Genomic DNA, 27,372 nt, shown 5'->3' with positions numbered 1-27,372 from the left:
AAACACCTCTAAGTATAAAGTTATGTAAAGTATCAACAGGGTTAATATCATAGACAACAGCAAGCTGATCCTCACGACAATATCCAATCAACTTAGCAAAGTTGGGATGCGACTTTAGCCTTGAATCTGAGTGTAAAATGAGTTCCTCCCAAACAAGAGGAGGGAAATTAAAAGTTAATATACAGAATGGGGAATTGATAAAATTAAATAAAAAATTTGAGTCTATGAAAAAACACACTTCCATTCTTGTCTCATTTTCTCCAGGTCTGCATCTGTATTGCTTTGGTACTGACCATACTTTGACAGTAATGTCATGGTATCCAATCTTTCCACGATAAACCTTGCCATATTGAAACTCTCCGATGAAGTTGGCTGAGCTAAAATTGTCAGTATATAATTTCAAGTCCTCAATAGAGATTTCTACTGTTTCCTTGGATTCCATTACAGGCAGCTTTCTACACAGCCAGAAGCAGAGATGGTAAAAATATAAGTCTTGGAGCCAACTACCACCAAACGAAATTATAAAATACAAATGGGATAAATACCAAAATTGTCATACTAAGCCTCGTTACTGAATTTTGTCATTGAACTTCGATTGCATTTGCCCCCATACAATTCTTTTGGTTGAGTTTTTGGACAAAGAATAATAGTGAAAGAATAGTCCATAAAAAATTTTTGTTTATGCAGTTTGAATAAGTTCTGGGGAAGAAGAAATTGTGAAATTTCAGGTCACAATTTTTTCTTCAAAAATCATTCAAACTATATAAACTAAATATTCGACAGGTTGTTCTTTTATCTTAATTTTAGTACAAAAATCAACTAAAAATAAAAGTACCAACAGCAAAATTCTATGGAATTCACTTACAGTTGGAAAATTCAACAGTAAGCCATACAATAATAACAAATTTAGTATTTATACCAATCCAAATCATTCGTGCAATAAGCTTTTTATGTACAGAAAAAAAGGTAAATTTAAGGCTCTAAATCAAATTAGGACGAAGGGGAAAAAATCAGGTATAACAGGCATTCATCTGTCGAGCAAATGGAAAATCAGCAATCAAAGGCTCTAAACATTAGCAAACAAAATTAAGTTAATGAAAACAAAGAGCAATAAGGTTGAACCAAAATCAACCTATCGATCTGCTCGGATTTAACGAATATTAAGAGATTTGACAATTGAAGTTAGGTTTTCTCTTACATGACGACTACGGGGATGAATTGTTACCAACTACCGTCGAATTTTTTTTTATAGCAATCGTCGAAGATGGATCATTTGCAGGTGTGGCTAAGATTTCGCCTTTAAAATCGTAATAATCCTTATTTTGGTTTGGAAACTCCCAATATTCGATAATCACTTTGAACCTTGATTAATTTAAAATCAAATCGAATTAAATTTTATAAAAAAATAAATTTTTTTTATTTATAAAATTTGAAATTAAAACATTACTTAAGAAGAACTAAACTCCTTACCATTAAGACCAACAAAGGTTTGGTGTAATTGCCCTATGACTCATATAGCTCAGTTTATATATATAGCTCAGTTTACTGGGCAGTTCACTCATGGTTTATGGCGGTTTAATTTTTGTAATTGGGTTTGCTTTGGGTTTCTAATGACTATACTGCCGCTATTTCGCTCTCGGACTTTATTTTGTTATGTCAAAAATAATCTAAGCTGTGATCTATCTAAAAGTGTAAAAGACATTTGGCCATTGCATTTGATAGAAAAATACACATTCTTTCTAATTAAATTTAAGCGGTGATTAACCTAAGATTTTTTTTTTCTATTTACAACATAACGAGAATACCTGAATAAATAGAAATATATGATTAAAAAAATAATCCAAAAATAGAGCTGGTCAAATGTACTTACTCATACTGCAAGAATAACTGAATAAATTATATAAACACCCCATTATTGAATGCAATAGTGGAACAAAATACATATTTCATACTAGTAAAAAAAATTGAAATGCAAACAAAAAAAATTGATACAAAATTATCTCACTTGCTAGCTCCTATTCCCACGGACTCAAAGAACACTCCCCGGGCAATGTCGGGTATCGATCATAATCCTTGCAATAATCATAAATCACAAGGTTTCTCTGCACCCAAGCATAATCCGTCTTTTGAGAGTCAGATAAGTGCCAAGCCTCGTATTGATCCCACCAATTCTCGGTGGTGGTTGATACGCATGCAGGGTATGGATCTTCCCATTGGCACCCCTCCACGCTGAAATCCTTGTAAGATGACACGAATGGGGCATTTTTCCAATCTGTTTTCTCAAGCCCACCTCTTGTGGCCCAGTCATCTGCGTTCCATATGCTGGAGAACAAGTACATGGGCTTCTCGTTAGGAAAGAAGTCGTTTTTCTCACCATTGTTCTTGAACACTCTAATGGGAACTCTATCCACAAAATATCTGTTTGCAAGAATTCAGTATGAAATTCAATTCAGTTTTGAACAATAAAAGTATTTGTATCTATAGTTAAGCTAAGAATCATAAATCTCCGTTATAGTATATCATCACTTCTTTTCATCGTGGTGGATCCCATGCTAGGCATTGCCATCATGCCATGTACATGTTAGAGTGAAAGTGACCAATTTTCTATAGAAAAAAGGATAAAATTTTTCTGGCAGTGATGAAATTTGGGACTTTACACAATTTGCTCGTTGTTCCATAGAATGGAATATGAATGGAACTCTTCAGTGGGGTCGAACCAAAGCATGTGCCTCATTTCACGGCCTCCAACCCCATTCTTGTACACGTTTGTCTGGATTAAATACGGCTGTCCGGTCCTATTCCCCAAGAACTCAAAATCCAGCTCATCTCGTTCTGGCCCTGCCCCATTCTCGGAACACATCTGTAGCACTCTTAAACTTCAGCTTCCAAACCAAAAGAAACGTAAGACGGAAAACACAAGTAGAATGGAAATATCTTGTGTTAATGTATGTGAAAATTGTCAAAAGCACATACATAATAAGCTGTCACAACACCAGCAGAGTCACCTCCGACCAACTTCATTTTCATGCTAAACCATCCAAATCTGTATCTTCGCTTGGTTTGAAATCCACAGCCTACAAATTAACAGGCAGAAGAAAATTAAAATCCACTATATGAAGCAAGTTTTCTAACCAAGAACAACTTTGGCAATCGATCCTGGAATCAATTTTGAATCAAATTCTATGAAAGATGAGTTTGTCTATACCTGTTTCTTTGTCCAAGGAGAGGAACCAGGTCTGCCCATCTTCAGAGGTCTTGAAATTATCTTCAGACCACATTATACTAAAGTTATCTTCAAAAGAAGTTTGTGAACCAGCTGCTTCAGATGATGAATAAAACGCAGCTATTAGAACTGCAGCGAAGGGTAGAGAGGCCAATGGAGAGACCCTTATCTTCATTTTGTTGGCTGTAGATTTTTTTGGAAGAAGAGGATGAGATGTCTCTGCTGGATCTCTGAGATGGAAATGTGCATTGAATGATGAGTATTTGAAAATGGAGAGTTCATGTGAGAAGGGGTAGAACAGCAAACCTAGTATTATTTATTAATTATTTGATATTGATTGAATGTACCAATATACCCATGCAAGAATTCAGATCGTTAAAATTATCAGCATCACTGATTAATTACTGCCTCATTTATGCTTAATGATTATACAGTTACAGCCTCATAGGGTAATGAATGAAACCATCAAACCAGAAAATATTTTAGCAGATTACTGATGCAATACCGATCATATCAATAGTCTCAATTTAGGTATCAATCAAGATGGAATAATTATGCCTATTACTGATGCAAAGCCGACGTGGGTATTTTTGGGAATGAAGTACGAGAATGGTCCATGGAGAACAAAAATTGAAAAGCCAGGCTGCCTTCCAATTGGAGTTAGCATTATAAAAATGGAGAGTGGGCCCAATTATTGCATGTAAGAACGTGATTGTTTTTTTTTTGTCTTGCAAATAATCAGAAAGTTCTTGGATTTGACAACTGGATTAAGCGGTCGGGACTCGGGGCTAACACTACATGCCCGTTGTTGATTGCCACTGTAGCACCGCTAGCTTAAAAAAATATATATACAAATTTAAACTTGGAATTAAAGCAAGTAAACACACTTTAATCTTTAGCTTTTTGTTAAAAGAATGAATAACTAAAACAACTTCAATTACAATTTAAATCTGTTTTACATTTTCCACCTTTCGTTTATAATTTGATCTGTTTGTACCTCTTTTTTGTAGCAGATTCATGGTTAAACGTCTTCAATCAGGGAATAAACAAAATTATTTTACTGGAAGCAGTGAAAAGATGGCAGAAAGCAGAGCCTGCTTTCTTGGTAAACATGACCGACATGCTGTTTCCAGTACCCAAGAAAGCAGTATACGTCATAATTGTCATGAAACAAACTACATGTGGACGAGGAAGTTGATAATTAATCTTCTAATGCACAATTTTTAAGTTAAGAGTCAATAATTGATTATATTATACTGTTCGGTTCAGTTGTTGGAACACTTCTCCTTCTCAAAGAGCATGTTTAAAAATAATAATACTTTTTTTATTGTAGTTTATACTTTTTTTCACTTATATTTTTTACGATTTTTTTTCATTTATAATTTTATAATTTATTTTCATTATAAAAAATGTTAACAACATAAAAAATCAATTAAATTTAATAAATTATAAAATATCTTTATTTTTATTTTTACCGTCACCTTTTTTTATAAATAAATCTCAAAAGTATAAATGAGAAAAAATCTTAAATCACACTTAAGTATATATGAAATTTACCATGTTGATTTAGAAAACTGCACAACCGCATGCCATCACGATTAGAACATCCGACCTTAGGAGTCATAAAGTCCCACAACAGTTCCATTATTTCGGAGCTTATTAATGGACCAAAAGTGAATGTCGATCTGCGTCATACTTAACATTAATTAATTCAAGTAAATTTTAATTTTTGAATTTAATTAAATAAGAAAAATGCAACTGTCATTATCAACCCAATTTAAGTATGTGTCACGAACTTAAAAAAGAGTTTTGAATACATATCGAACATAATAAAAGGATCTCTGGGATATAAAAGGATTCATACTACTTCCGTCTTTTAAGATGTTTTTTATAGGCCAAAATCATAAGGTCAGAGAGTCAGAGCAGACAATACCTCACAAGGATGTGAACCGTGATAAAAAGACTGATCTGGGATGTCGGAAGGGTGAATGCCTGGATCCCGAAATCGTGCGGATTCGTAGCTTAAATCTAGACCTGTGACAAATGATATCAAAGTCACCCTTAAACCATTCGATCCACACCAAGCATCTCAAGGGAGGCAGACAGGGTGGTCAGCTTCCATGACGAGGGCGTCACGAGGTTGAGTGCGGGAGAATGTGACGGACCTAAAGAAGAATCATGAATCCCACATCGAACATAATAAGAGGGTTTCTGGGGGTGAGAAAGGGATGATAACATAGAGAAAACAACTAAACTAGTTGTATATGTCACAACTATCAAATACGTAGACAAAAGGGAGATCTAAATCTAACTAATCAAAATATTTTGCAGTGTCAGTAAAGTTCTCGCTGACCATAGCTGGCAATTTCAGGGACTAAAGACTCTAAAACGGTTAAAGCAATATCCCAATAACTAATCAAGTGCTTGTCTCACATTATCGGGAATTCACAATGCTCATATATAATGCAGTCACATGCAGCATAGGCAACGGGATCATGTGCAATAATGTAAAAGACAAAGGGATCGCCAAGTTGGCTCTAAAAAAATGTAATTCCCGATCGGTAGAGGAATAATGTGGTAATTAGTGAATAGAAACAAGCAGTACTAATTAAACAAAGAGATACAAAGGAAAACAGAAGGAGTGTGCAGAGCTAAATCAGATAATTATAACCAAATCAAGTTACTTGAATGTAGTTTTAAGTAATTTGGATAACCAAATGATTAGCATCAAAATTCAAATTTTACAAGAAAGAAGAAAACAAAAATTAATTGCAATTGCCAGTTGATCATGCATTTTAAACAGCTATCACTTCACTGGTTTCAGCTTATTGCCAGTGGCTGGTAGCTGCCTAGCTGGTCCATGACCATAAGCCCTGATTTTGATATTGGCGAAGTCAAAACTCGGAATATGTGCATACTTTTCAAGTACGAAATGTTACTATTTAATTCCCTAAACATTCCCTGACAGTTTGGCCGAGTGGTCTAAGGCGCCAGATTTAGGCTCTGGTCCGAAAGGGCGTGGGTTCAAATCCCACAGCTGTCAAATTTTTAAAACTGTGCCTAAACTCTCATAGGTTCAGCCCGATTAATATAGTATTAGTGCCGGCTCATATAAGACTAAGAGAGTTGGCATAAAGTCATTAGTCTAAGAGTTATACTGAAATATATTCGAATTATATCATTTTGGAAGCGATTTGATTTTTAACCTAAAAGAATGAAAAATTTGCTATAATGATTTATATTCGATGATTATATTATTTTATTTTTGAAGGTATTTGATTTTTAATTTAAAGAATGAAAATTTGTTATTATCATAAAAAAGTAATTTTTAAATTAATTTTAACTAATTTATTATGATGAAAAATTTAGTAATATTGTCTCAAGAAGCTGATCACTAGAAATTTTTAAAAAATTATTTTTTTATTACTTATTTTAAAAATGTTTTTTTTTATAATTGAATAAATGTTTATTAATTAAAAATTAATGAATTTATTTAATTATTTTAGAAATTATTTTAATCAAAATTGATTTATATTTTGTAATTTTTTATAAAATAATATTTAATTATTTTATAAATTATTGATTCAATAAATATTTAATTTTTTATTTTTTAAGGTTATTTTGATATTTTTTATCTCATGATTTTTTTTTATATAACACCAAATACGATGATTTAAGATTAATAGTAATTTATAGCATTGTACCAACATGATAATTTAATATCATTGTATTAAATTTTGTGGTTATATGCAAAAATAAATTATGTATTTAGATATTTAAATATTTATAAAATTCAATTTATCAATTTCAATTCATTTTTATTTCTTTCATTATTTTTTTGTTTAATTATAGTAATAAAAATTGAAAAAAATAAAAAAAATAAATTCGTAACTTAATAGCATTTATAGTGAAAAATGCCATTAAATAAAATATTCTCGATGTTTGAAAGTGAAAAAAAAAAATAACCACTTAAGACCTATTTTTTAGTAGTGATCATTGCTAATCAAATCATTTTAATAATTATTAACATAGTGATTAGATCACCATGAGAAATTTGAAAATGATAAGAAATGACACATACATTAAGCTGCTCGTTGGACTCTTCAAATGAAGGATGTGAAGGCCGAAAGTTGGTTACTTGGTTCATGGACAAGCTCAATGGGCTGGAGCTGGACTAAAGAGAATCATCTTGAGCTCAATGCAAGTAATGCAAATTCAGGCATGATATTTTTTTCAACAAGAAATGCAAACTCCCTAGCAATGGCGGATACTGTATATCAGTTATATCCCAAGTAGATCGCAAAAATCCAAGCATTATGAACTGTTCAAATTCTATCTTCATCAATCTGTTTCACTTTTTTCAGATTTTCCGAAAAGATATTTTGATCAAGCTTCAATACTCCATTTCAGATATTTTCATATCTCTCCATCCTAAAAAAAGCTTAAATACCCCAAGTTGACACTCATCACTCCCCACCATATCTCCTTCGTTTACCACACAAAAGTACCCAAAAGATTTGACCACATTCAATGGCAGCCATGGCAACAACCCTCACCTCACTGTCTTCAAGCCCCAAACCATCTTTCTTAGACCACAAGTCATCCTTCCATTGCACCCCAATTGCTTCTCGCTTCACTCCCGTTAAATCCTCCTCTCCAAACTCCACAATTTCCATGTCCTTAACTCCTCCTTATGACTTACAGTCCTTTAAATTTCAACCCATCAAAGAGTCCTATGTCGCTCGTGAAATGACACGCAGTTACATGATGGACATGATTACCTATGCTGACACTGATGTTATCATCGTTGGCGCCGGCTCTGCAGGTCTCTCTTGTGCTTACGAGATTAGCAAAAACCCCAACATATGTGTTGCCATAATTGAACAATCTGTTAGCCCTGGTGGAGGCGCATGGCTTGGTGGCCAACTATTTTCAGCTATGGTTGTCCGCAAACCAGCTCACAGATTCCTTGATGAGCTTGGCATCCCATATGATGAACAAGAGGACTACGTCGTGATCAAGCATGCAGCTTTGTTCACATCAACAATCATGAGCAAGCTTTTGGCCAGGCCTAACGTGAAGTTGTTCAACGCTGTTGCTGCTGAGGATTTGATAGTGAAGGGAAACAGAGTTGCCGGAGTGGTAACTAACTGGGCTTTGGTGTCTATGAACCATGACACACAATCTTGCATGGACCCAAATGTGATGGAGGCTAAGGTTGTGGTGAGTTCTTGCGGGCATGATGGACCTTTTGGAGCTACTGGAGTCAAGAGATTGAAGAGTATAGGGATGATTGATAGCGTCCCTGGAATGAAGGCACTGGATATGAATGCCGCAGAAGATGCAATTGTCAGGCTTACCAGGGAGATTGTGCCCGGTATGATTGTTACAGGAATGGAAGTTGCAGAGATCGATGGAGGCCCAAGAATGGTAAAATAGTGCTAGTCTTCGATTGACTTCTATTATTTTTGACTTCTCAAATTTCATTTAGTTATTTATGTGTTATAGTGATAAAATGGTGGTTTGATTTTGCAGGGTCCAACATTTGGAGCAATGATGATATCAGGGCAGAAGGCAGCACATTTAGCCTTGAAGGCATTGGGGCAGCCTAATGTAATAGATGGGACCTTCAGCGAAGCTGAAAGGGTACAGCCAGAGTTTGTTCTTGCTGCTGCTGAGACAGAGGGGACGGTGGGTGCTTGAAAATATTTGATAGGAAATTTGAGTTTTAGGGAATGGAGTAAAAAAGAAAGATGTGGATGAAAATAGGCCGGTTTGATAGGTTGATTATGGATAAAAGGTGGAATTCTGCTTTGATTTTTGGTTAAATTGAGTTACAATTAATGTTCATATAATAAAAATCTTGGTCTGAGATTTTATTATACTGCAAAGTCTGCATCTTCTTTCTTTGAGCTTTAAAGTGCATTAAAATAAAAGCACGTCCTACCTCTTATTAGTTGAAGTTTTCTAATGTATCTTAAAAGATAGAATTCAGTTGAAATTACTCCGGAATAAGTATTTTAAAATTTTTACTTTGTAAACATTTTTCAAAAATTATTTTTTATAATTTCAATGTAGCCTAATTTGAGAAAGCAAAAGTCTTATGTAATATTAAAGATGAATTTTTTTAATATTAAATAATGAATCCATATATAACATATTAGGTTAATGTTATGAATTACTTTTAAACTATAATAAAATATTTAATATGATATTTGAATTTTAAAAATTTTTAATATATTACTTAAAGTATAAATCTGTTAATTAAGGTAGTACCATATCTAACGTGACTAACTTCAAATAATAATACATGATAAACAAATAACTCTATAAATACTATATTGTTAACAGATTCATAGCTTAGATATCATATTAAAGATTTTTAAAATTCAAATATTAAATTAAATATTTTATTATAATTTAGAGATCATTCATGATATTAACTTTAATATATTTAGTAAGTTATTTCATTAAGTACAAATTAAAAAAAAAACTAACATAATATTATTTTCTTTAATTAAGTTGAATACAATGGTTTTTCATCTCATAAAAGTTATACAAAATAATCTTTGTTAAACCTCAAGCTTAATTTGATTAGGTTGAATTTAGATAGAAATTTTTAAACCTGAAATTGGTTTATTCTAAATACTATTTTAGTAAAATTTTTTATTTAATTTTAATTCTAAAATATATTTAAATATATAAATATAAAAATATTTTTAATGAGAAATTATCAAATATAATTAAAGTAAAATTTTTAAATTTTACAAACAAATTTAATAAAGTGACACATACCCCTTATAATATATTTTGAGTAAACGAGCTTTTAATAAATGGATGAAGCCAAACCTTAGGCAAGCCTTTTAAAGGTGTCAACCACGCCTAACTTGGACCCATGGGCACCTTTAATCTCTATATCTAATTTCTCAGTAATTTCTTTTCAATATAATCTTAAATGTAATTTTATAATTGTGATTTTATTATTGTGGGGCTGTAATTTGTTTAATTGTATATACAAAATTAATTTTCTTGATTTCTAAACAAGTTAAAAAGCAAAAACCCTAATTTTTGAATAGCAAGATATACAAAATTTATACAATAGCAATTAACAAATAATTTAAATTGTTAAAAACATTCATGTAAAGAGTAGACTAGAATAAAATCGATAATAATTTTTGAAGCGAAATTGAAGATTATCTGATTATTAAGATTTAAGAGGATTTTTTTTTCAAAAGTAATTTCTACATTACACTTGGAAAATTAGTTTTTTTTTTTTTTTTAATGTTTTTTACCTAGTAAAATAAGTTTTAAACTACTTAATAGGACAAATTTGTATTTACTTCTTGTTGAGTTAAAAAGAAACTCAATATAGATAAAAACATTATGTAATTTTAACTTTTTAACAAAAGTACTATGAAATATCAATAAAAATTTTATTAAAATTTTAGGGAGCTAAAATTATTGCTTTTCAACTTATAAAATCAAAATACCTATTTATATGATAGCATTTTAAGAACATTGTGGGAACTACAACTTTTTTTTTTTTTTTTTGTCTTTTCTTATGTTATAACTAGTTGCATTAGGCTTTTTTATATTCCTTCTCGAGAGCCATTGATATGGTTAAATTTTGTAATAGGATCTAATTTCTAATCCATATGATAATTTGAATTAATCAAGTAGCAAATCATAGAAAAATAACATCAAATCTATGTGAAAACAAATTCTTTAACGTAAAATATAAAGGAAAAAACATAGGAAAAACCAACGATAAATATATCATGAATAATGATACAATGTTTGCTCCTATGTTACTCATATAATCCTTTTAATATAATTTCTTGTGTTTATATTTTAATGAATGAGCTCCTCTAAATCACATAGTAGTTCTTGAATAATTGGATGAAGTGTTTGATCATTGTCTATGTAGTTTTTCCTCAAATTCACAATATTCTTGGTAGATTTTTTATCATATCTATTGGCGAGAAAACGTTTATGTATTATGGGTATTATGCTTTTTAAGCAAATATTTTAACTTATTATTATATTTTGGAGTTGATAAAAACCTTTTGCATTTGTTGGCAATATTGGATTGTTATTAATTACTTGAGGGTAATTATTCCAAAGCTAAATATATCACTTTTTTTATCTGCTTTTTGTTATAATTCACATATTGGATTTTGTTTGCTCTACTATTATAATTCACATATTATATTTAATTATTAAAAGCTTTGCATACTTTTCAATATATTCATTAATGCACTACATGTTCAAAACTATAACTATTTAAGTTTTCAGTAATGTTTTCTCTATAAGTACTAATTATGATAGATAAGGCGCACAAAAAATGTGATGTGTTTAGGTTTGGGATAGTCATACTTCAAGTAATAATGAAGTTGAAGGATGTCAACAATTCACCATCAGATAAAAAATCAAAACACAATGTGGAAAATATAAAGAATAGGCTACAATATTTAGAGAAAAAAATAATCATGCATAAAAGTTTTGTATATCGTGGATTTATTACTTTGATAGTTTCCAATACAACTTTTCATTGTAAAATGTTTCTAAACGAAATTTCGAGAATTTCTTGCAGCATACCTTAAATTAAACTTAAACAAAGCATATAACTGCAACCATTGGTGATTAACTCAAAGTCAAGTATGATATGGTAAAATCTAATAGAATTTAGAGAAATATAGATATATTATATTTTCTTCAAATATTACCATTTATCTAAATAACCTAAAAGTTGTATACACTCTACTTTAAAACTAATATACTTGGATATCCTTCTGGAAACACTTGAGAAAAAGTTCTGAAATAAATTATTTAAATAGTTTTTTACAACAATCAACAAACCAAGTATTTTCATATAAAATGATTGATTTATACATTATTCTATCATGTTTATCTCCTTGAAGACTACCTACATAAAAAATGATCAACACATAAGATAATGTTAGTGTTAACTCATTATGCCTATGCATACATACATGCATTCATCAACTGGGAATGGGACGTTGGTGTTAATTTGTTCGTCTGTTTTTCATGAACACCATATTATTCTATTGTTTCTTAGCTACCATAATTCATAATTTTAAGCTTTTTTTTTTTTTTTTGCAGGAAATGTTTGCATTTAGTCATTGTACAACCTGTAAAACTCCTTATCATTAAAGGGTTTATGTTACAACTAATAGAAAATGGCCAACCTTAAAATTCTGATATATCTAAAAAAATCAATTACAAAAAAAATAAAAAAGAGAAATCCTAAAATAAGAACAAGTTTGCTTTTTAGCGAAAAATATTAAATATCTTATTTCTATATCACTATTGCACATGATTAATTTGTTATTCAGAATACTACAAAACTATGAAACAACTCTAACCATGAAGAATTTTATGAAAAAATACAACACCTATACACCATTTTAACAATAAAACCCAACTCTTTAACTTTTTCAAAATCAAACACAAATCATAAACCAACTTCCTCATCAAAACTCCATCATACATCACAACAACAAAAACAAATTAAAACAACTCTAACATTTAACATACTATATATCAAAACAGTTTATATAATTTTGTTACATATCAAAACAGTTTATACAACTCTGTTACATGTCTTAAAACAAACAAAATCAAATAAACAATAAAAATAACAACAATAGCAACAGCTTAACACAATACAACTCTATTTTACATAAAATTATAAAATTATAACAAAAATAAAAACATATTAATATACACTAAAAAACAGCAACAAAAAAAAAAGTAAAGAATAACAAAATCTCAACTTCAATTTTCACTATAAAAATAAAAATAAAAACTATATAAAACAAAACCTATAAAAGTTATCTAATACTATGAACTAATTTTATGGTAACTTTGCCTCTCTTAACACAGACAAACATACAAATATATAACCAACACTAAAGCATCAACTGTTTTTAACAACATATTGATCTATTAGATATGTAATGCAAATACAAAGTTTATTAAAGTTTGTAAGTAAAATAAAATATTCATTTAAAACATACTAAAACTGAAGCCATAAATAGCTATCAAAGCTTTATTGACCATGATTATACCTACGGATGTTACAACATTGAAAAACCTTGAAGTTATATCTAGAGTTACTTTTGTATCAACCTTGCTTACTAATAACATTTTTAATTATAGCCTTAAATTTATCAAGCAGAGTCTTTCCTTGTCAATTTTCATGTGAGTAAATATTAAGTTTTAGCGTCACCAATTACCAAAGTAAATATCAAACCTACATAATTAAAAAAAAATAATTCAAGTAAAACACATTTCACAAAAAAAATAAAATACACTCCAATAAAAATTGATTTAATCATACAAACAATCAAACACTCACCAATATCCAAATGATAATCAAAGCATGATGGAATTTAGGAATAATATAAAACCTTTTATAACAAAAAATGGCTCATATCCAATTGAACAACAATTTAAAAAAATCAAACCAAATACCAACATAAAAAAAAATCAACGTAAAAAATAAATACAATAACCTCAATGAAAACATGAAAACAAAAATAATACATGAAAACATAAACAATTAATCGAACAAAATCTACCAACAAAGAATAGAAACAACAATTTCAAAACAACAACAACAAACTATCAACAAAAAACAAACCATCTAACAAAAATATCGAAAAAAAAAAAAGAAACAAAAGAGAGGAAAAACAATAGAAACTTACCTTGACAAAAAAAAAAGTAAATACATTGCAAAACATTAAGAAAAAGAAAAAATGGAAGTAAAGAACAAAGCCACTCATATGCTTATAACCAACATTCCTTCCAAAATGAACTATTTAATTTTTTTTATTATATCCCTAACGTTGGCAACAAAAACACATTAAGGGGACTATTTTTAATGTAAGTAATATATAGTAAAACCTTGCGCTTCATCGTGAAAAATTAAAATTTTACATATTTTTTATCGAAATAAAATATATCAATCAATAAATATAAATAAAATATAAATTACAATATATATAATAAAATAGATAAATATACAATAATGTAAATAATATATAAATAAAATATAAATGAGAATATATATAATAAAATACATGTATATATAATAAAAATAATAAAATGCAACATTGGTTATTAATCAAATAATGTTCAAAATAACATGCATTAAAAAAATATGATTGAGAAATCAACATAACAATTTACTACAATCCTTTTTATGATATTTAAAAAAAAAAAATTATCACCAAAATTTTTTTAATTAATGGCTTAAAACTATAAATTAAACCCATTAAACATTAGTTATAATCCTAAATGAATCCTATGAAAATAGTTAAGGTCTGAAATATTTAAATTAAAGTTAATTGAAGGTCCAAACAATTAACACCTTAAAAGTAAAATAGTCCAATAAACCCAAAAAAATATATTTAAAAGTCAAAAGTGATGTCAAATTATATAACCAAAACCTAAATAAGTTCAAAAAAGAAGATTTCAATTATCTTCAAAATCATATTTTATATCACATTTTAGTTGGCACAAAATTATATACCAAAGTCTCAAATGATTCGATTTTATTAATTTAGGATAATTCAAATACATCAATTAAAATTAATTGAAGTTCTAAACAACTCCTAAAAAACAAAATAACACACCTAAAAATATATGTCGAAAGTCAAAAGTGATCTTAAATTATGTATTCAAATACTCTAATTATCCTTCAAATAATAGTTTATATCAAATTTTAATTAGCATTATGTGGATGAGTGTGGATAACTTTAATAAATTTCATAGATAATTTGACAATTTTAAGGAAAAAGCTAATGGATTTTATTAATTTAATGTAATTTGTAGGTTAGTGTAAACATCGAATTTTGGCTAGGTCTACATTTTTTAATAATAATAATATTTTTTTTAAAAAAATAATAATAATATTGGTTTAATTATAATTAAAAAATTTTTTTTTAAAAGACAAACAAAAAAATCTAAATAAAAGAAGAAACAAAATGGAAAGGGCCAGTGCCAACGGGTGTCGTACACGGCACTACTGGCCACCCACGTCCTGCCAAGCTACCATAGCTATCATACCACACCCCTTCGTCTAGTCCTTTCACGAAGATTCTATGGCTCCATCAGCATACGCTACCACCATTTTCAACCTTTTAAAGCACTCGATCTCCCTCATCTGCAACTCTCGGACATCCCTTCACTCGAGAACACTAAAAATACGCGTATTCCACCCTTATCAAAAACCTCTCAAACAAAAAAAAACACAAACACCCCCTCAAATACCCAAACAAAAAAACAAACAGATCTACGAAAATACAAAAAAAAATAAAACACGATCCTCCTCGCAGAGAGAAACCTAGCGTCGAGTCACTTACACCAAAAAAAAAAAAGGTATCAATTAGTTTTCGAAAAAAAAGAGAAAAAAAAGAATATCGAAAACTTTAAAACTAGATTTATGTCAATTGAGACTGTTTTCAGTAAAAGAGGCACCAGATCTGAGCTCAGAAGGTTGAATGGAACCTCCTGGTCAGTTTTGAAGTTTTCGACCACCGACGACCACCACCGGCGACGACCTAGGCAGCGGCTAACGTGACACTCCGAGGACCGGACAACGAGGGCCCCAAACCTTTTTACAGAGCTCTCTTTCCTTTTTTCTTTCTCAGAAACAGAACAATAAACTAAAAAAAAAAAAAAAAGGGCTGACTTTTATAAAAAACATAGAAGCAAAACGACGTCGTTTTGAGCATAGGATCAAAACGATGTCGTTTTGAGCATAGGATCAAAACGATGTCGTTTTGAGTATAGGACCAAAACGATGTCGTTTCAAACATAAGAGGATCCACGCGTGGATCGAACCCAACCCGAAATTTCGTAAATCGATCCGTCGACCCGTCTCAGCCAACTCCAGCCGGTTCAAACGAACCGCCAACGAACCAGTCGAACCGGTCCGAACGCTGGATCGCCCGAACCACTGATTGAACTGTCAAATCGGTCAGACCGATCCAGACCAGCTTTGACCAGACCGTTAACCGATCCGATTCAGGTAAAAAAAATTTTTTTAATTTAATTTTCTATTTTTTTATATATTATTATTTTTGTTATTTTAAGTTTTTATATTTATGCATGATAACATTTTTAAATTTATTAGGATAAATATCTACTTATTTTTAATAATAATAAAATGAGAACAATATAAGATAATAATTAAATTTTTTTTAAAATGCTTAAAGAATCATAATAATAAAATAATTTTTCATTTTTCCTACGTAGATGTTGGAGGAAATTAAATCATATTTCAAGAATAATAATTCTGCCTAGATGTTGGGGAATTATTATTATAAAAATACTAAACAACTTAATAATTTTGATAATAAGTTTTCATAAAAAATGATTTAAAAAAAACATTTTAAAATAAAAATTTATGTTTCTTAAATTAATTTTTAAATTACAAAATTGAACTTGCTCCGAAAGTCTGTCTAGATGTTGGAGATTTTTAGAGATGTTTGTATTTTCATTAAACTCCAAACCTTTCATACCCTAAAATTCAAGCCTTAAAACCCTTTAAACTTTAAAATTAAACCCTAAAACCCTCAAAACTCTAACCAAAACCCTAAAATCCGAATCTTCAAAATCTTGAAAACCCTAAAACTTAAACCTTAAACCCTTACCCTAAATCTATTTCAAAACTTTAAGAATACGTGTAAAAACCTCACATGAAATAGTTTGTTCCCGAATGTTGTCTAAATGATGGGGTATTTAAGAAATTTCATTTCATTAAGTTTTTCACACGAGTTCTTAATTCACATTAATAATAAGATTACTAAATAAAAAAGTATAAGAGTAAATTGGAATCTTAAATATAAATACTCGCACCTAAGCTCTGCTTAAATGTTGGAGAGTCGGAGTGGTCTCATTATACTTAAGAATCCAACTTTAAAATTGTATTTCATTTTACATAACACTCATTGGCATACATACATTAGCATTATTAATTATTTGCATTATTCTGTCTTTGATTTTTATTTACTACTCTGTGATAAAATATTTTACAATAAAAAAAAAGAATAATACGTTTTAAAAAAAATTGTGATATTACAAAATAAAATAAAAATAACATTTCTAAAGAAATAATTCTTAGTACTCTGCCTAGATGTTGAAGAGTCACTAACAATTATTTTCTATAAAGATTGTTATTTCTTTTTAAAGATTATTGTGTTAAATTTTAAGCGAAAAGAGTTATTTAAATTCTGCCTAGATGTTAGAAAATTTTAAGATAATTCTTTAACTTAAAAATTTTCTCAATATTTCTAAACAAAAATTTTAGCAAAAATATTCTTTTAAACGAAGGGAATTAGTATTAAATTTCAAGTCAAAACCATTTTTATCCAACACCGAAAATAACGCGCAATTAAATGGTACCAATTTATGAGCGTTGTAGGGGTGCTAATCATTTCCCACACGTAACCGACTCCCGAACCCAACCTGATTTTTCGTAGACCAAAATTTATTTTTTGATAAACTTTAAACTCGCTTTACAGTTTTATTAAAAAGATAAACTTTTGAGTGATCAATCATACCATAACAAAGATTGGTGGCGACTTTCTTTTATTTTTCTCGATTTTAAGACATATCACGTCTGATGATCTCAAAACCGTTACGACAGCTAGAAAAAGCTATTGAAAGTGATTGTGCCTAACAAATGGAGGAAAGGCACCTTCAGCACCACCAAAAGCGGTGGCAAAAAAATCAACGAGAATAAACTCCTTTTTAAAAAACATAAGTATTTTTTTTCCCACTCCCTTTTCAATTTTAAAACTTTTATTTACTAATTAACAAAACATGATCAAACATTAAGATAATGTTTGGTTCAAGAAAATATAGTTTTTTTTTTCATTTTTATATAAAATAGAAAATGTGGGTAAAAACATGTTTGGATGAAAAAATAAAAAAAAATTTAGAAAAAGAAAATGAAAATGACAAAATTAGAGGGAAAAAAGAGATGTTTTCAATATTTTTAATGAAAACGATTTGGGAGAAATAGAGAATGTGAAAACATAGGACTTTAAAACTTTTTTACTTTATCTTACAAGGATTTGGGTTAGATTCTACAAAAAGGCATTCTTCTTTTATGTTTTATTTAATTTTGGTGTTTATCATAAATATGTCAAACTTGTAGCTTTTATTCTCATTCTGCAAGTGCTCCACTAATAATCAAAATTGATTTAACTTCCTTTTAGGTTAATTTCAATTAGCCACCATCATTGATCAAGCCAATTTATTGGTGTACTAGACCTCCATCTTCATTATTGCTTCAATCTTTTTTTTTCTCCACCCAAAAATGTCGCTATTTCTCTCCTCTCTCACAATTCACGCAGCAAAAAAATCAAAAGGGTTTTGATGGTTATTGTGGAATCATTTTGCTTTAGTTGATTGAGTGCAGATATTTCATGCTTGGCATGATTTAGTGAAAATTAACTGGGTTAATTGTATGTTTATTTAATATAAAAGTTAGTAATATAAAAGTATTGGTTGCATTTTTTAAGTTCATTGCTTTTATCATTCCTTTAGTGGATGCAATTTATACTAGTTACTGTACAAAAGAAGTTATGTTTAACTTTATTCTTGAGTTCCAGTCTTCTAATAAAGAAATGAAAAAAGCTGTGCTTAAAGTGGTGAAGTACTGTGTAAGCATAGAGGCTGTTGAAGCTAATTATATTAGGAATGATATTCTACTTAAGTTCTTTAAGAATTTATAGGTTAGAAGGATGTCTTTAGATAAGAGAAATTATAGATAGCTTGTTGAGACAACTATTAAGGTGACGAACAAATTAGGTGTTACTGGTATTGTAAGGAGAATAGTGAGGTTTTTAAGGATGAGAGTGAACCTTATAAGCCTATGTTAATGGAAACAACTGAAAAGGTGGTTGCAAACTTGGGTGCATCTGACATTGATGCGAGGTTAGAAGAACTTGTGATTGATGGTATTCTTTATGCTTTCCAAGAGTAAATTAGTGATGATGCCAATATGATGTTCAACAGTTTTCAAGAGCAGCTATATCAAGGGATATGCTTAATTATCCTCTTAGAAAGCATGTCATTTATCAAAAACATGTTATGCTATGCATAATTTTATTAGATTGAAAGTTATGAATTATTTGAAGATATTGAAAGGGAAAACATAAAAAAATATGATGACATGGAAACAATTTTTACCAATTCGATCAATGAGCAAATTGCATTTGATATATCACAAATAATTAAAATGGCTCAAGTTAGAGAACAGATTGCTAAGTCGTTATGGAATAATTATAGACAAAATTGATTTTTCAAAAACTAAAGCAATTAGGAGGTTATGCTAATTGTTTGATAATAAAAAATATTTTATTAATATTTTATTAATATTACGAACTTTTTTATTTGAATCTTGATGTTTATTTTAATTACCATTTACTTTTTTTATTTAGTTACATATTACCATTTTAAAAGATCTAATTTACTTTAATTATTATTTTTCATTTTTTTTGTTTTGAAAATAAAAATACCAAACACATTTTCACGATTTTCATTTTTTTAAAACAACTTTTCATATTTGTATACCAAACGTGTTTTACAAATTTAAAAAAAAAAAAATCATTTTCAAAAAATTAAAATAAAAAATTACTTTCTATAACCAATCGTAGCATAAATCTCTGTTACAAATTGCGATTTTTTAAAAAATGATTTAATAGAATTTTACTTTGGCTTGTAGCAATGCTTGTTGATAGGAATTGCTTTATTGTTGCTGTAAATTATCATTAATTCTTTTAGGCTTGGAATTGAGTTCTTTATGTTGAAACTCTCATTAGCTATAAGAGAATTTGAAATTTATCATATTACACTCTTTCAAATATATAAATTTATTGAATTTTAATTAATTTATGCATAATATATGTATTTTATTCTCACAATTTATATAATAAACTAAATATAAATCTACTCTCAAATTTTTTTCCAAACATAGCATTGATAATTTACAAAACTCATTTTTTTTTATATTTATTAGTGATGAATTTTGTCCGTGATCTCCAATCTTTTATTTTGATTCTGTTTTAGTCTATAACTTTTAAATAGTTCCATTTTGGTCTTCACCCATGTTGTAGCTTGTGTGGCACCATGTGAACATTTTCATGACATATTATCTGAATATTTTTCTCAATTGTAATTGGGAAAATATGACAAAAGGACCAAAATGAGCGTTTTAAAGAGATTAAGGATCAAAATAAAACAATTCAAAAGTTATAAGTGAAATGAAACGAAAATAAAAAAAATTAGGGATTATGAATTAAATTTACCCATCATGTGAATAGCAACCCCTTTGTAGGGTACTTCAGATTCTATTTCAAGGAGGATAGGTTAGTTTGGATTTAGATACTATGAATGAATTGTATGGAAGTTAGCAACGGCAAAAGATCACAATAGCGAATATTAACCTTATTTGTTGGGGTCGGAGCCAAATGTGATCCTTTTTTTTTTTTTTTTGGGTCAGAGCCTATATTATCCTTAAGCCCATCTTAATACCACTCGGGCTTAGCTTAATAGTTTACTCCCAATGCAAGGGTATTCTTGTCATTTTACGAAACAAAACAAAAACAATCCTTGGTCTCCGATTTCGAAAATCCGAAGAGGGGAAAGCTGCAGAGCAAAGCAAAGAACTCCAATGGTGTGCGAGAAGTGTAAGTTTTTTTTTTTCACTCTGCAATTAATCTAGTTTTCGGATTAATAGGGGGTATTTGCAATGGTAATAATCTGAAAATTTTAAAGAAAAAGCTAATGGATTTGATTAATTTAATTTAATTTAATTTACAGGCCAGAAGAAGCTATCGAAGGTGATCGTGCCTGATAAATGGAAGGAAGGCGCCTCCAACACCACTGAAAGTGGTGGCCGGAAAATCAACGAGAATAAGCTCCTCTCCAAAAAGCACAGGTCTTGTTCTTTTACCCTCTCCCTTTTCAATCTTGTAAGTTTTATTTACTAATTTGCAAAACATGATCAAATTTTAAATCTCAGTTACAAATTGAGATTTTTTAAATTGATTTTGTAGAATATTTAGTTTGCCTTGTAGCAATACTTGTTGATCAGTTGATTTTCTTTTAAGGAATGAGTTTTTTTTTTTTTTTTTTGAATAAATGAATTAATTTTTATTTAAAAAAAAAAAGCAAAAAGTTCTGCTGCAAAGAATCACTAGCATAATGCATACAAAAGAATGTAATAGAGATACTTTCATCGATCCATTTGCTAGTCAAGATCCCAGTTCAGGTGAAGAAGCTGGTTGACATCCTTGTTCGATTGTAGCGTACGGTGTAGCCTTAGCCTTACTGCCTCTTTGACATCCTCCAAGATTTTTGTACCTGTGCAGCTTTGCTGTCCAAATACTCTTTTGTACCTGTACGGAATGACTTTTATTATTGCTGTAAATTATCATTAATTCATCCAAGTTTGGAACTGAGTTCTTTGATGTTGAAAGCCTCATAGTTCTGATTAGCATATAGCAAAATAGCCTTTGCGAATTGGTAATACACTATTCTTCTTGCCGTTGCGAAATTAATTTTATTTGACTGCTAGTTTTCTGGGGTTCTCTTTATTACTGAAGGTAATGGTCAAAAACATAACTTAGGGCTAAGGATTTTAGCTACAATTGCTTTTGTACAATATCTTTAGTATTTAGTTGTTTCTTCTTGTGTGTGATTAGTAACTTCTTTCGACAATGCTGATTATCTATGCAATGCCCTTATGTGGTCAAATTATCCCTCGTGTTTTTCATGCATGATTTTGGATTTTTTCTTTCATACTTCTTAATTTTGATTTCGAATTTATTGCTTGCAGGTGGACTCCTTATGGAAATACTAAGTGCCTCATTTGCAAGCAGCAAGTGCATCAAGACGCCAAGTATTGTCACACTTGTGCTTATTCCAAAGGTATGATTATTTGATGTTGCCTAATCTTGCCATTTGATTGATTTTATGATTATTATTATCGTTTATTGTGACATCTGATGGGTGTTATATTTTGTGCAGGGGTATGTGCTATGTGTGGTAAGCAAGTGCTTGACACCAAGCTTTACAAGCAGAGCAATGTATAATAAGGTGTAGTAGCTGATCTTCAAGTAGATATCATTGTTGCTCTTTATCATTGATAACTCACCAACGTGGTAACAGAGGCTGTAAACGATCATCAAACTGTTAATGTTTATGTTGTATGTTTGTTGGTCTTCTTTCTGATCATTTGTATTTCTTTCCTTTCATGATTTTACTAGCAAACAGAATCCTTTCAATATAGGTATGCCACTAATCATGTCTATAGCTGGAGTAACAAGTGGTACTAATTGCTCCAAAATCGGTTTTCTTTTCAATCAAGTTTGCAAGGGCCAAACTTTAAGTTGGGTTGACTATGATTTTATTTATATTGACCATGCAATCGGTAGATTTGTTATTTATCTGCTTCATTGCATGGGTATTTATTGGTTCCTTTCCCTTCCTTCCTGGAGGGATGATGCCTTGAGGCATCTGGTTTGAGTAGCATGCCACTTAAATAGGGTTTAAATTGGAATGTAAAAGCCAAAACTTTCAGGCTGAGTCTTGAATTCAAATCATGTTATATGCATTTATTATTATCTTGCTAGAATCTATGCAGGCAAAGCTTTGTTTAATTTGGTCTAACTTGGTGTTGCATATATTATCAAACAAGATCATTGGGTAAACGTGGTTGATGGTGAACCAGGGGCATGGTGATTTTTCTCCAGATTCTTTCTGAATGATGAAAACACTTATGAAGATATTCTATGGCACGATCATGATAAGAGAAAGTGGTGAAACCCAAAATATCAAATTTGGAGAGTTACAGGAACAAGCATAATTCGAATTTGAAGCCAATTCGAACTTAATATCTTCTTAACCTGTTTTATGTCGGTGAAACAAGTACCCACCATACTCTGTTGTCTGTAATTGGCAGAGGAAAGTATCACCATGTTTTAAGATACATCATTCACTCGTCGAGTACCTAGTATTCCAGTACTCTTGGATTTCCTCGGCTGTCCTTCCAGGGATTCTCCCAGCAATAAGAGCCCACCTGTAAAATTTAGGCATATCTTGAGAGAAAGAAACGCCTTGCAAGAAAAACCAAGAGGGGAAAAAGAAAACGAATTTAACCTCTCTCCAACCAGATTAAACATCCTAATTATAAGTGTCTCCTCATCTTCAGAGAATTTAAGCTTTGAATCTTCACTTGTTTCCTCTGATGAAAATGCACGAAAGAAGGATCATAACTCAAACTTAAATAATTTATATTCCAAAACCCCACCATACCACTGGAGCTAAGCTCAAAATTGCAGTAAAGGTCGAGCATCAATTAAAAAAAGGTACCATAAAAATTTAACATTGCCTATATCTATATGAAAACAAAAGAGATTTTTTTGCAGATCTCTTTGAAAAGAGATTAGAGATATATATTGTTGTTGAAAAGAAGAAAATCCTAAGATCCCTTCCGCGAAAACAAAGAAACCGCTCTGTTAAACAAACAACTAAAAAAAAAAAATAGTGAAACTGAGAACCGAGAGGGTAATTTCGTGGCGGAGTACCTCGAGACTCCACATAAGTTTTGCCAGAAGAGGAATGTTCAGAGTCAGCCATATGAAGTTGAAGCCTGAAGGAGATAAAGGATCTCGAAAAAACACCTACAACTGAGTAAACAGCCAATGCGAATCGTTTTATAACCTATGCTGTCGCTTAAACAGCGTAATTATAATATCTTCAGTCCGCGGCATAAGTAAGTAGGAATGGTAGTTGAATGACAGCTATGGTTACGGTCCAACTAGTTTGATGGGTAGTTGAGGCATTAAAGAAGAGTTTGTGTGGCTTGCTTTTTTGGCATGCAGCTATCTACATGTGGATGAGATATGATAGTATCAAAACTAAGGAAGAAACGAAGTAAAAGACCTTTCGGCGGTACGTATCAGGGTCAATCAAGTCGTTCTCTACCGTGGCCCTGAATCCAGCAATCCAGTGGGAGTGGGACAGGACGATTCATTATTGTGCATGAAAATTTACTTACACTGTGTTCATGCCCGCGCCTCACTGTAAATTCAAATTTTTTTAAAATTTATAATTAATAATATTTAAGATAAATTTTATAAATCAATAATATAATTGTATTTATAATTTTTTAACAAAATTAATTATCAGTGAAAACTTATCAACTAAATTATAAATAACATATGCATTTTATCCCGTAACTTATATAATAAATCAAATTTAATTTTAATTTTTTAAATTTATATTTACAAACATTATTAGAATATTAAAATAAACAATTAAAAAAAGTAAAAAATAAAAAAAGGCAAAAAATAAAATAAAAAAGCCAAATAAAAATATCACACGGATACTTTCACTTAAAAATGGCAACAGATCAAGTTTATATTCATCAGGGTTATTATTTTTTACACTTAGCCCTAAATAAATAAATAAGTATATACAACCCATATCCAACGACAAAAAAAATCAAAAGTATAATATTCAAGAAAATATTATTTTTTAATGTAAATTATATTTTAATCATATATAGATATGATATTTTATTAAATTAAAATATTAAATAATAACTATAATAATATAATATATATAATATAAAACTAAATAAATAATAAAATATATATTCTTATATATAGTCAGAGACGACGAAACACCTTAATCTCGACTCCTGATTTTTAAAACAAAAAAAAAATTGTCTCACACCGATCATCCACGTTAAATCGACAAGTCAAAATTTGTTAGATACAAATTACTTCATTATCTCCACTCAGCATATATTTTACAAAATTTATATCATTAAAAAAAGCAAAACAAAAATACAAAACAAAATAAAAGGATGGGTTAAAATAAAAAATAAAAAAAAAATAAGTCAAATAGAGGTGTTATGTTGACACTTCAATCGCTCATTTATCATTCCAAATATAGAGAAAATATACTAAAGCAAACAATTAAAAAAAAAAAAGTGGTCAATATACCGTCAGGATTGTGTATCACCTTTTGTGCAACATAGGTCAGACGAATCAAGATGGGCAAAGGACGACAGAACATGATGAAGAGAGGAGGACAAAGAAAATCTGGAACAAATTATGGAGGGCTCGACGGCCAAACAAAATAAAAATCTTTGGGTGGAGGTTAGCACGTGAACTGTTGCTGGTGTATGTAAACCTAAAGAAGAGGAGAATGCTGGAAGATGCAAATTGCCCAACATGCAACCGAAGTGAGGAATCTGTTCTGCATGCCATAAAGGAGTGCCCATCAGTTGTTGATGTGTGGAAAGCTGCTAACATGGAGACTGAATGCAGGGAGGGAGATAGTTACCAAATCAACATGGAATGGATGACCTATACAGTGGGAATTATGGAAAGAAACAAATTTGAACTGTAGTTAACACTTTGCTAGTCAATCTGGAAGAGCAGAAATGATGAAAGTTAGAAACAATATAAGAAGACAACAGTAAACAATTGCAACCTTTGCCATAAAATACTGGGCAGAGCACAAAAAGGCCCAAGAACAACACATAAGCAAACCAGTGTGCGAGAAGGGTGTTTGGAAAGAACCCAGTGGCAATAGATGCAAAGTGAATTTTGATGGAGCGACCAAATCTGAGACTAAGGAAGAAGGCAATGAGGTAGTGATAAGGGATGATAGAGGAGAAGTCCTAGGTGCAATGTCAATGCCGACTAGAACATGGATAATGCCATGCACGTAGAAGGGCTGGCAACCGTCAAAGCTATCGATTTTGCTACTCATATGGGAAAGGATAGGATTGAACTAGGGGGGGATGATCTGGGCATTACCAAGTTGTTGCAGCATGAGGGACCTGACCTGTCTCCTATTGGCAACCTTATGGAAGTGACAAAGACGAAACTGAGGCAAATGGCAGACTCTCTGTGTTTACAAGACAGAAGGGGAGCAAATGAAGCAGCTCACATGTTGGCGAGACTCGCTTTAGGAATAAATGAAACCAAATATTGGGTTAAGGATTGCCCAAAACTCGTTGTCTCAGTAGTAGAGAGAGTGTGTAATACTCTTTAAAGTTTAATGAATATCCCAAGTTTTTTCTTCGAAAAAAAAAAAAAAAAGGCAAACGCCCCATAAAGTGTCCATGCAAAAAAAAAGTCAAGATGTGTCACTTGTACAACTCCATTTAAGGATCACAACGGGACGAGTTCCAACAAATTTATATTTATCTTTACTCTGAACCCTTGTTATAACAATTTCAACTTAACTTCAATTCTAATCCGACCTCAAGTTATTATATTTTATAATCAATTTCAACTCCACATATAAATTTATACCTCACATTTCGACTCACATTAATCTTAAATTAGTAAATGATTTAAATTTAATATAATATTTATAAAAAGTTGACTAAACATTCAATTTAAAACTAAACTTTTAAGGTGATGATTAAAAATGAGTAAAGCTTCTATTTGAGTTATTAATAAGTTATTAATTTAATTAATTAAAATTTATTTTTTCGATGAAAAAATTTTAAATTCAAATTTTATCAATAATTATTTGATGAAATTATCTCTAAATATATAATTTATAATTACATATCTTAAATTGAAAGATTACATAACCTATTTAACTCAAATTTTTCTTATAAATATATATATATATGCGCTTCTATTTGAGTTAAATTAAAAACTAAATGTTTTCGGATTGTAATAAATAAGGACTTTTTGTGAGGTAACTTTGTGCGTACTGTACACGCTCCGTTAACTAAGTTAAGGGTAACAAATGGCTAAGAAATTGTTGAAGTGGATATTCAGTGACATTTTCTCTTATTTAAAAAATATAAAATTAGAAGAAAAAAATCAATTCAAAACTGATTAAAACCCATATTCAAAATAGAAGAAATTGATTCAAAACCGAATTCAAAGTAACAGAAACAGAATCATTATTAAGATCAAAATCCACCAACAAAAATTCCAGAAACCCATATGTAAAATCCCAGAACTCATAAACCCATTTTCGAAATTGAAGAAATTGATTCAAACCCAAAATCAAAATAAAACAAAAAGAAAAACCCATATTCAAATCATTCTCAATTATGCAGTATACTC

General features: G+C 30.2%; 4 protein-coding genes and 1 non-coding gene across 5 annotated transcripts; 3 read left to right on the top strand and 2 right to left on the bottom strand.

The window, feature by feature from the left end:
- Positions 1–1,892: 1,892 nt before the first annotated feature.
- On the bottom strand, positions 1,893–3,513 carry LOC111318799 (putative xyloglucan endotransglucosylase/hydrolase protein 8). The gene is made up of 4 exons (XM_022921666.2): positions 3,206–3,513; positions 2,974–3,074; positions 2,658–2,860; positions 1,893–2,418 (listed from the first exon to the last, which is right to left on the bottom strand). Exons 1-4 carry the CDS (start codon positions 3,396–3,398, stop codon positions 2,016–2,018), a joined length of 900 nt encoding a protein of 299 aa, XP_022777401.2. The 5' UTR covers positions 3,399–3,513; the 3' UTR covers positions 1,893–2,015.
- Positions 3,514–6,186: 2,673 nt separating this feature from the next.
- On the top strand, positions 6,187–6,266 carry TRNAL-UAG (transfer RNA leucine (anticodon UAG)). The gene has a single exon. It is a non-coding gene; the product is annotated as a tRNA-Leu (tRNA).
- A 1,431-nt stretch (positions 6,267–7,697) lies between these two features.
- Positions 7,698–9,210, top strand: LOC111318798 (thiamine thiazole synthase 2, chloroplastic). Its single transcript, XM_022921665.2, has 2 exons — positions 7,698–8,653; positions 8,759–9,210. The coding sequence occupies exons 1-2, from the start codon at positions 7,754–7,756 to the stop codon at positions 8,924–8,926; spliced, it is 1,068 nt and encodes a 355-aa protein (XP_022777400.2). The 5' UTR covers positions 7,698–7,753; the 3' UTR covers positions 8,927–9,210.
- An 11,581-nt stretch (positions 9,211–20,791) lies between these two features.
- Positions 20,792–22,677, top strand: LOC111275160 (uncharacterized). Its single transcript, XM_022860323.2, has 4 exons — positions 20,792–20,949; positions 21,083–21,200; positions 22,101–22,192; positions 22,292–22,677. The coding sequence occupies exons 1-4, from the start codon at positions 20,826–20,828 to the stop codon at positions 22,354–22,356; spliced, it is 399 nt and encodes a 132-aa protein (XP_022716058.1). The 5' UTR covers positions 20,792–20,825; the 3' UTR covers positions 22,357–22,677.
- A 393-nt stretch (positions 22,678–23,070) lies between these two features.
- Positions 23,071–24,070, bottom strand: LOC111275161 (transcription factor CPC-like). Its single transcript, XM_022860324.2, has 3 exons — positions 23,851–24,070; positions 23,423–23,507; positions 23,071–23,342 (listed from the first exon to the last, which is right to left on the bottom strand). Exons 1-3 carry the CDS (start codon positions 23,900–23,902, stop codon positions 23,255–23,257), a joined length of 225 nt encoding a protein of 74 aa, XP_022716059.2. The 5' UTR covers positions 23,903–24,070; the 3' UTR covers positions 23,071–23,254.
- Positions 24,071–27,372: the final 3,302 nt, after the last annotated feature.

The sequence above is a fragment of the Durio zibethinus genome, chromosome 26 (genome assembly GCF_047325235.1).
Source record: "Durio zibethinus cultivar Kanyao isolate XHJ-2024 chromosome 26, ASM4732523v1, whole genome shotgun sequence".
Taxonomy (NCBI): Eukaryota; Viridiplantae; Streptophyta; class Magnoliopsida; order Malvales; family Malvaceae; genus Durio; species Durio zibethinus.
This window is presented reverse-complemented; position numbering and strand designations above follow the sequence as displayed.

Excerpts from the sequence above, each read along its gene's own strand:
- LOC111318799 (XM_022921666.2), bottom strand. The coding sequence starts at position 3,398 with ATGAAGATAAGGGTCTCTCCATTGGCCTCTCTACCCTTCGCTGCAGTT. Across the intron at positions 3,075-3,205 it reads CTCCTTGGACAAAGAAACAG|GCTGTGGATTTCAAACCAAG; the intron begins GTATAGACAAAC and ends GTTAATTTGTAG. Across the intron at positions 2,861-2,973 it reads GTGTTGTGACAGCTTATTAT|ATGTGTTCCGAGAATGGGGC; the intron begins GTATGTGCTTTT and ends AGAGTGCTACAG.
- LOC111275160 (XM_022860323.2), top strand. The coding sequence starts at position 20,826 with ATGCAAGGGTATTCTTGTCATTTTACGAAACAAAACAAAAACAATCCT. Across the intron at positions 21,201-22,100 it reads CTCCTCTCCAAAAAGCACAG|GTGGACTCCTTATGGAAATA; the intron begins GTCTTGTTCTTT and ends TATTGCTTGCAG. Across the intron at positions 22,193-22,291 it reads CACTTGTGCTTATTCCAAAG|GGGTATGTGCTATGTGTGGT; the intron begins GTATGATTATTT and ends TATTTTGTGCAG.
- LOC111275161 (XM_022860324.2), bottom strand. The coding sequence starts at position 23,902 with ATGGCTGACTCTGAACATTCCTCTTCTGGCAAAACTTATGTGGAGTCT. Across the intron at positions 23,508-23,850 it reads AACTTATGTGGAGTCTCGAG|AGGAAACAAGTGAAGATTCA; the intron begins GTACTCCGCCAC and ends CATTTTCATCAG. Across the intron at positions 23,343-23,422 it reads TTTAATCTGGTTGGAGAGAG|GTGGGCTCTTATTGCTGGGA; the intron begins GTTAAATTCGTT and ends TAAATTTTACAG.
- LOC111318798 (XM_022921665.2), top strand. The coding sequence starts at position 7,754 with ATGGCAGCCATGGCAACAACCCTCACCTCACTGTCTTCAAGCCCCAAA. Across the intron at positions 8,654-8,758 it reads TCGATGGAGGCCCAAGAATG|GGTCCAACATTTGGAGCAAT; the intron begins GTAAAATAGTGC and ends TTGATTTTGCAG.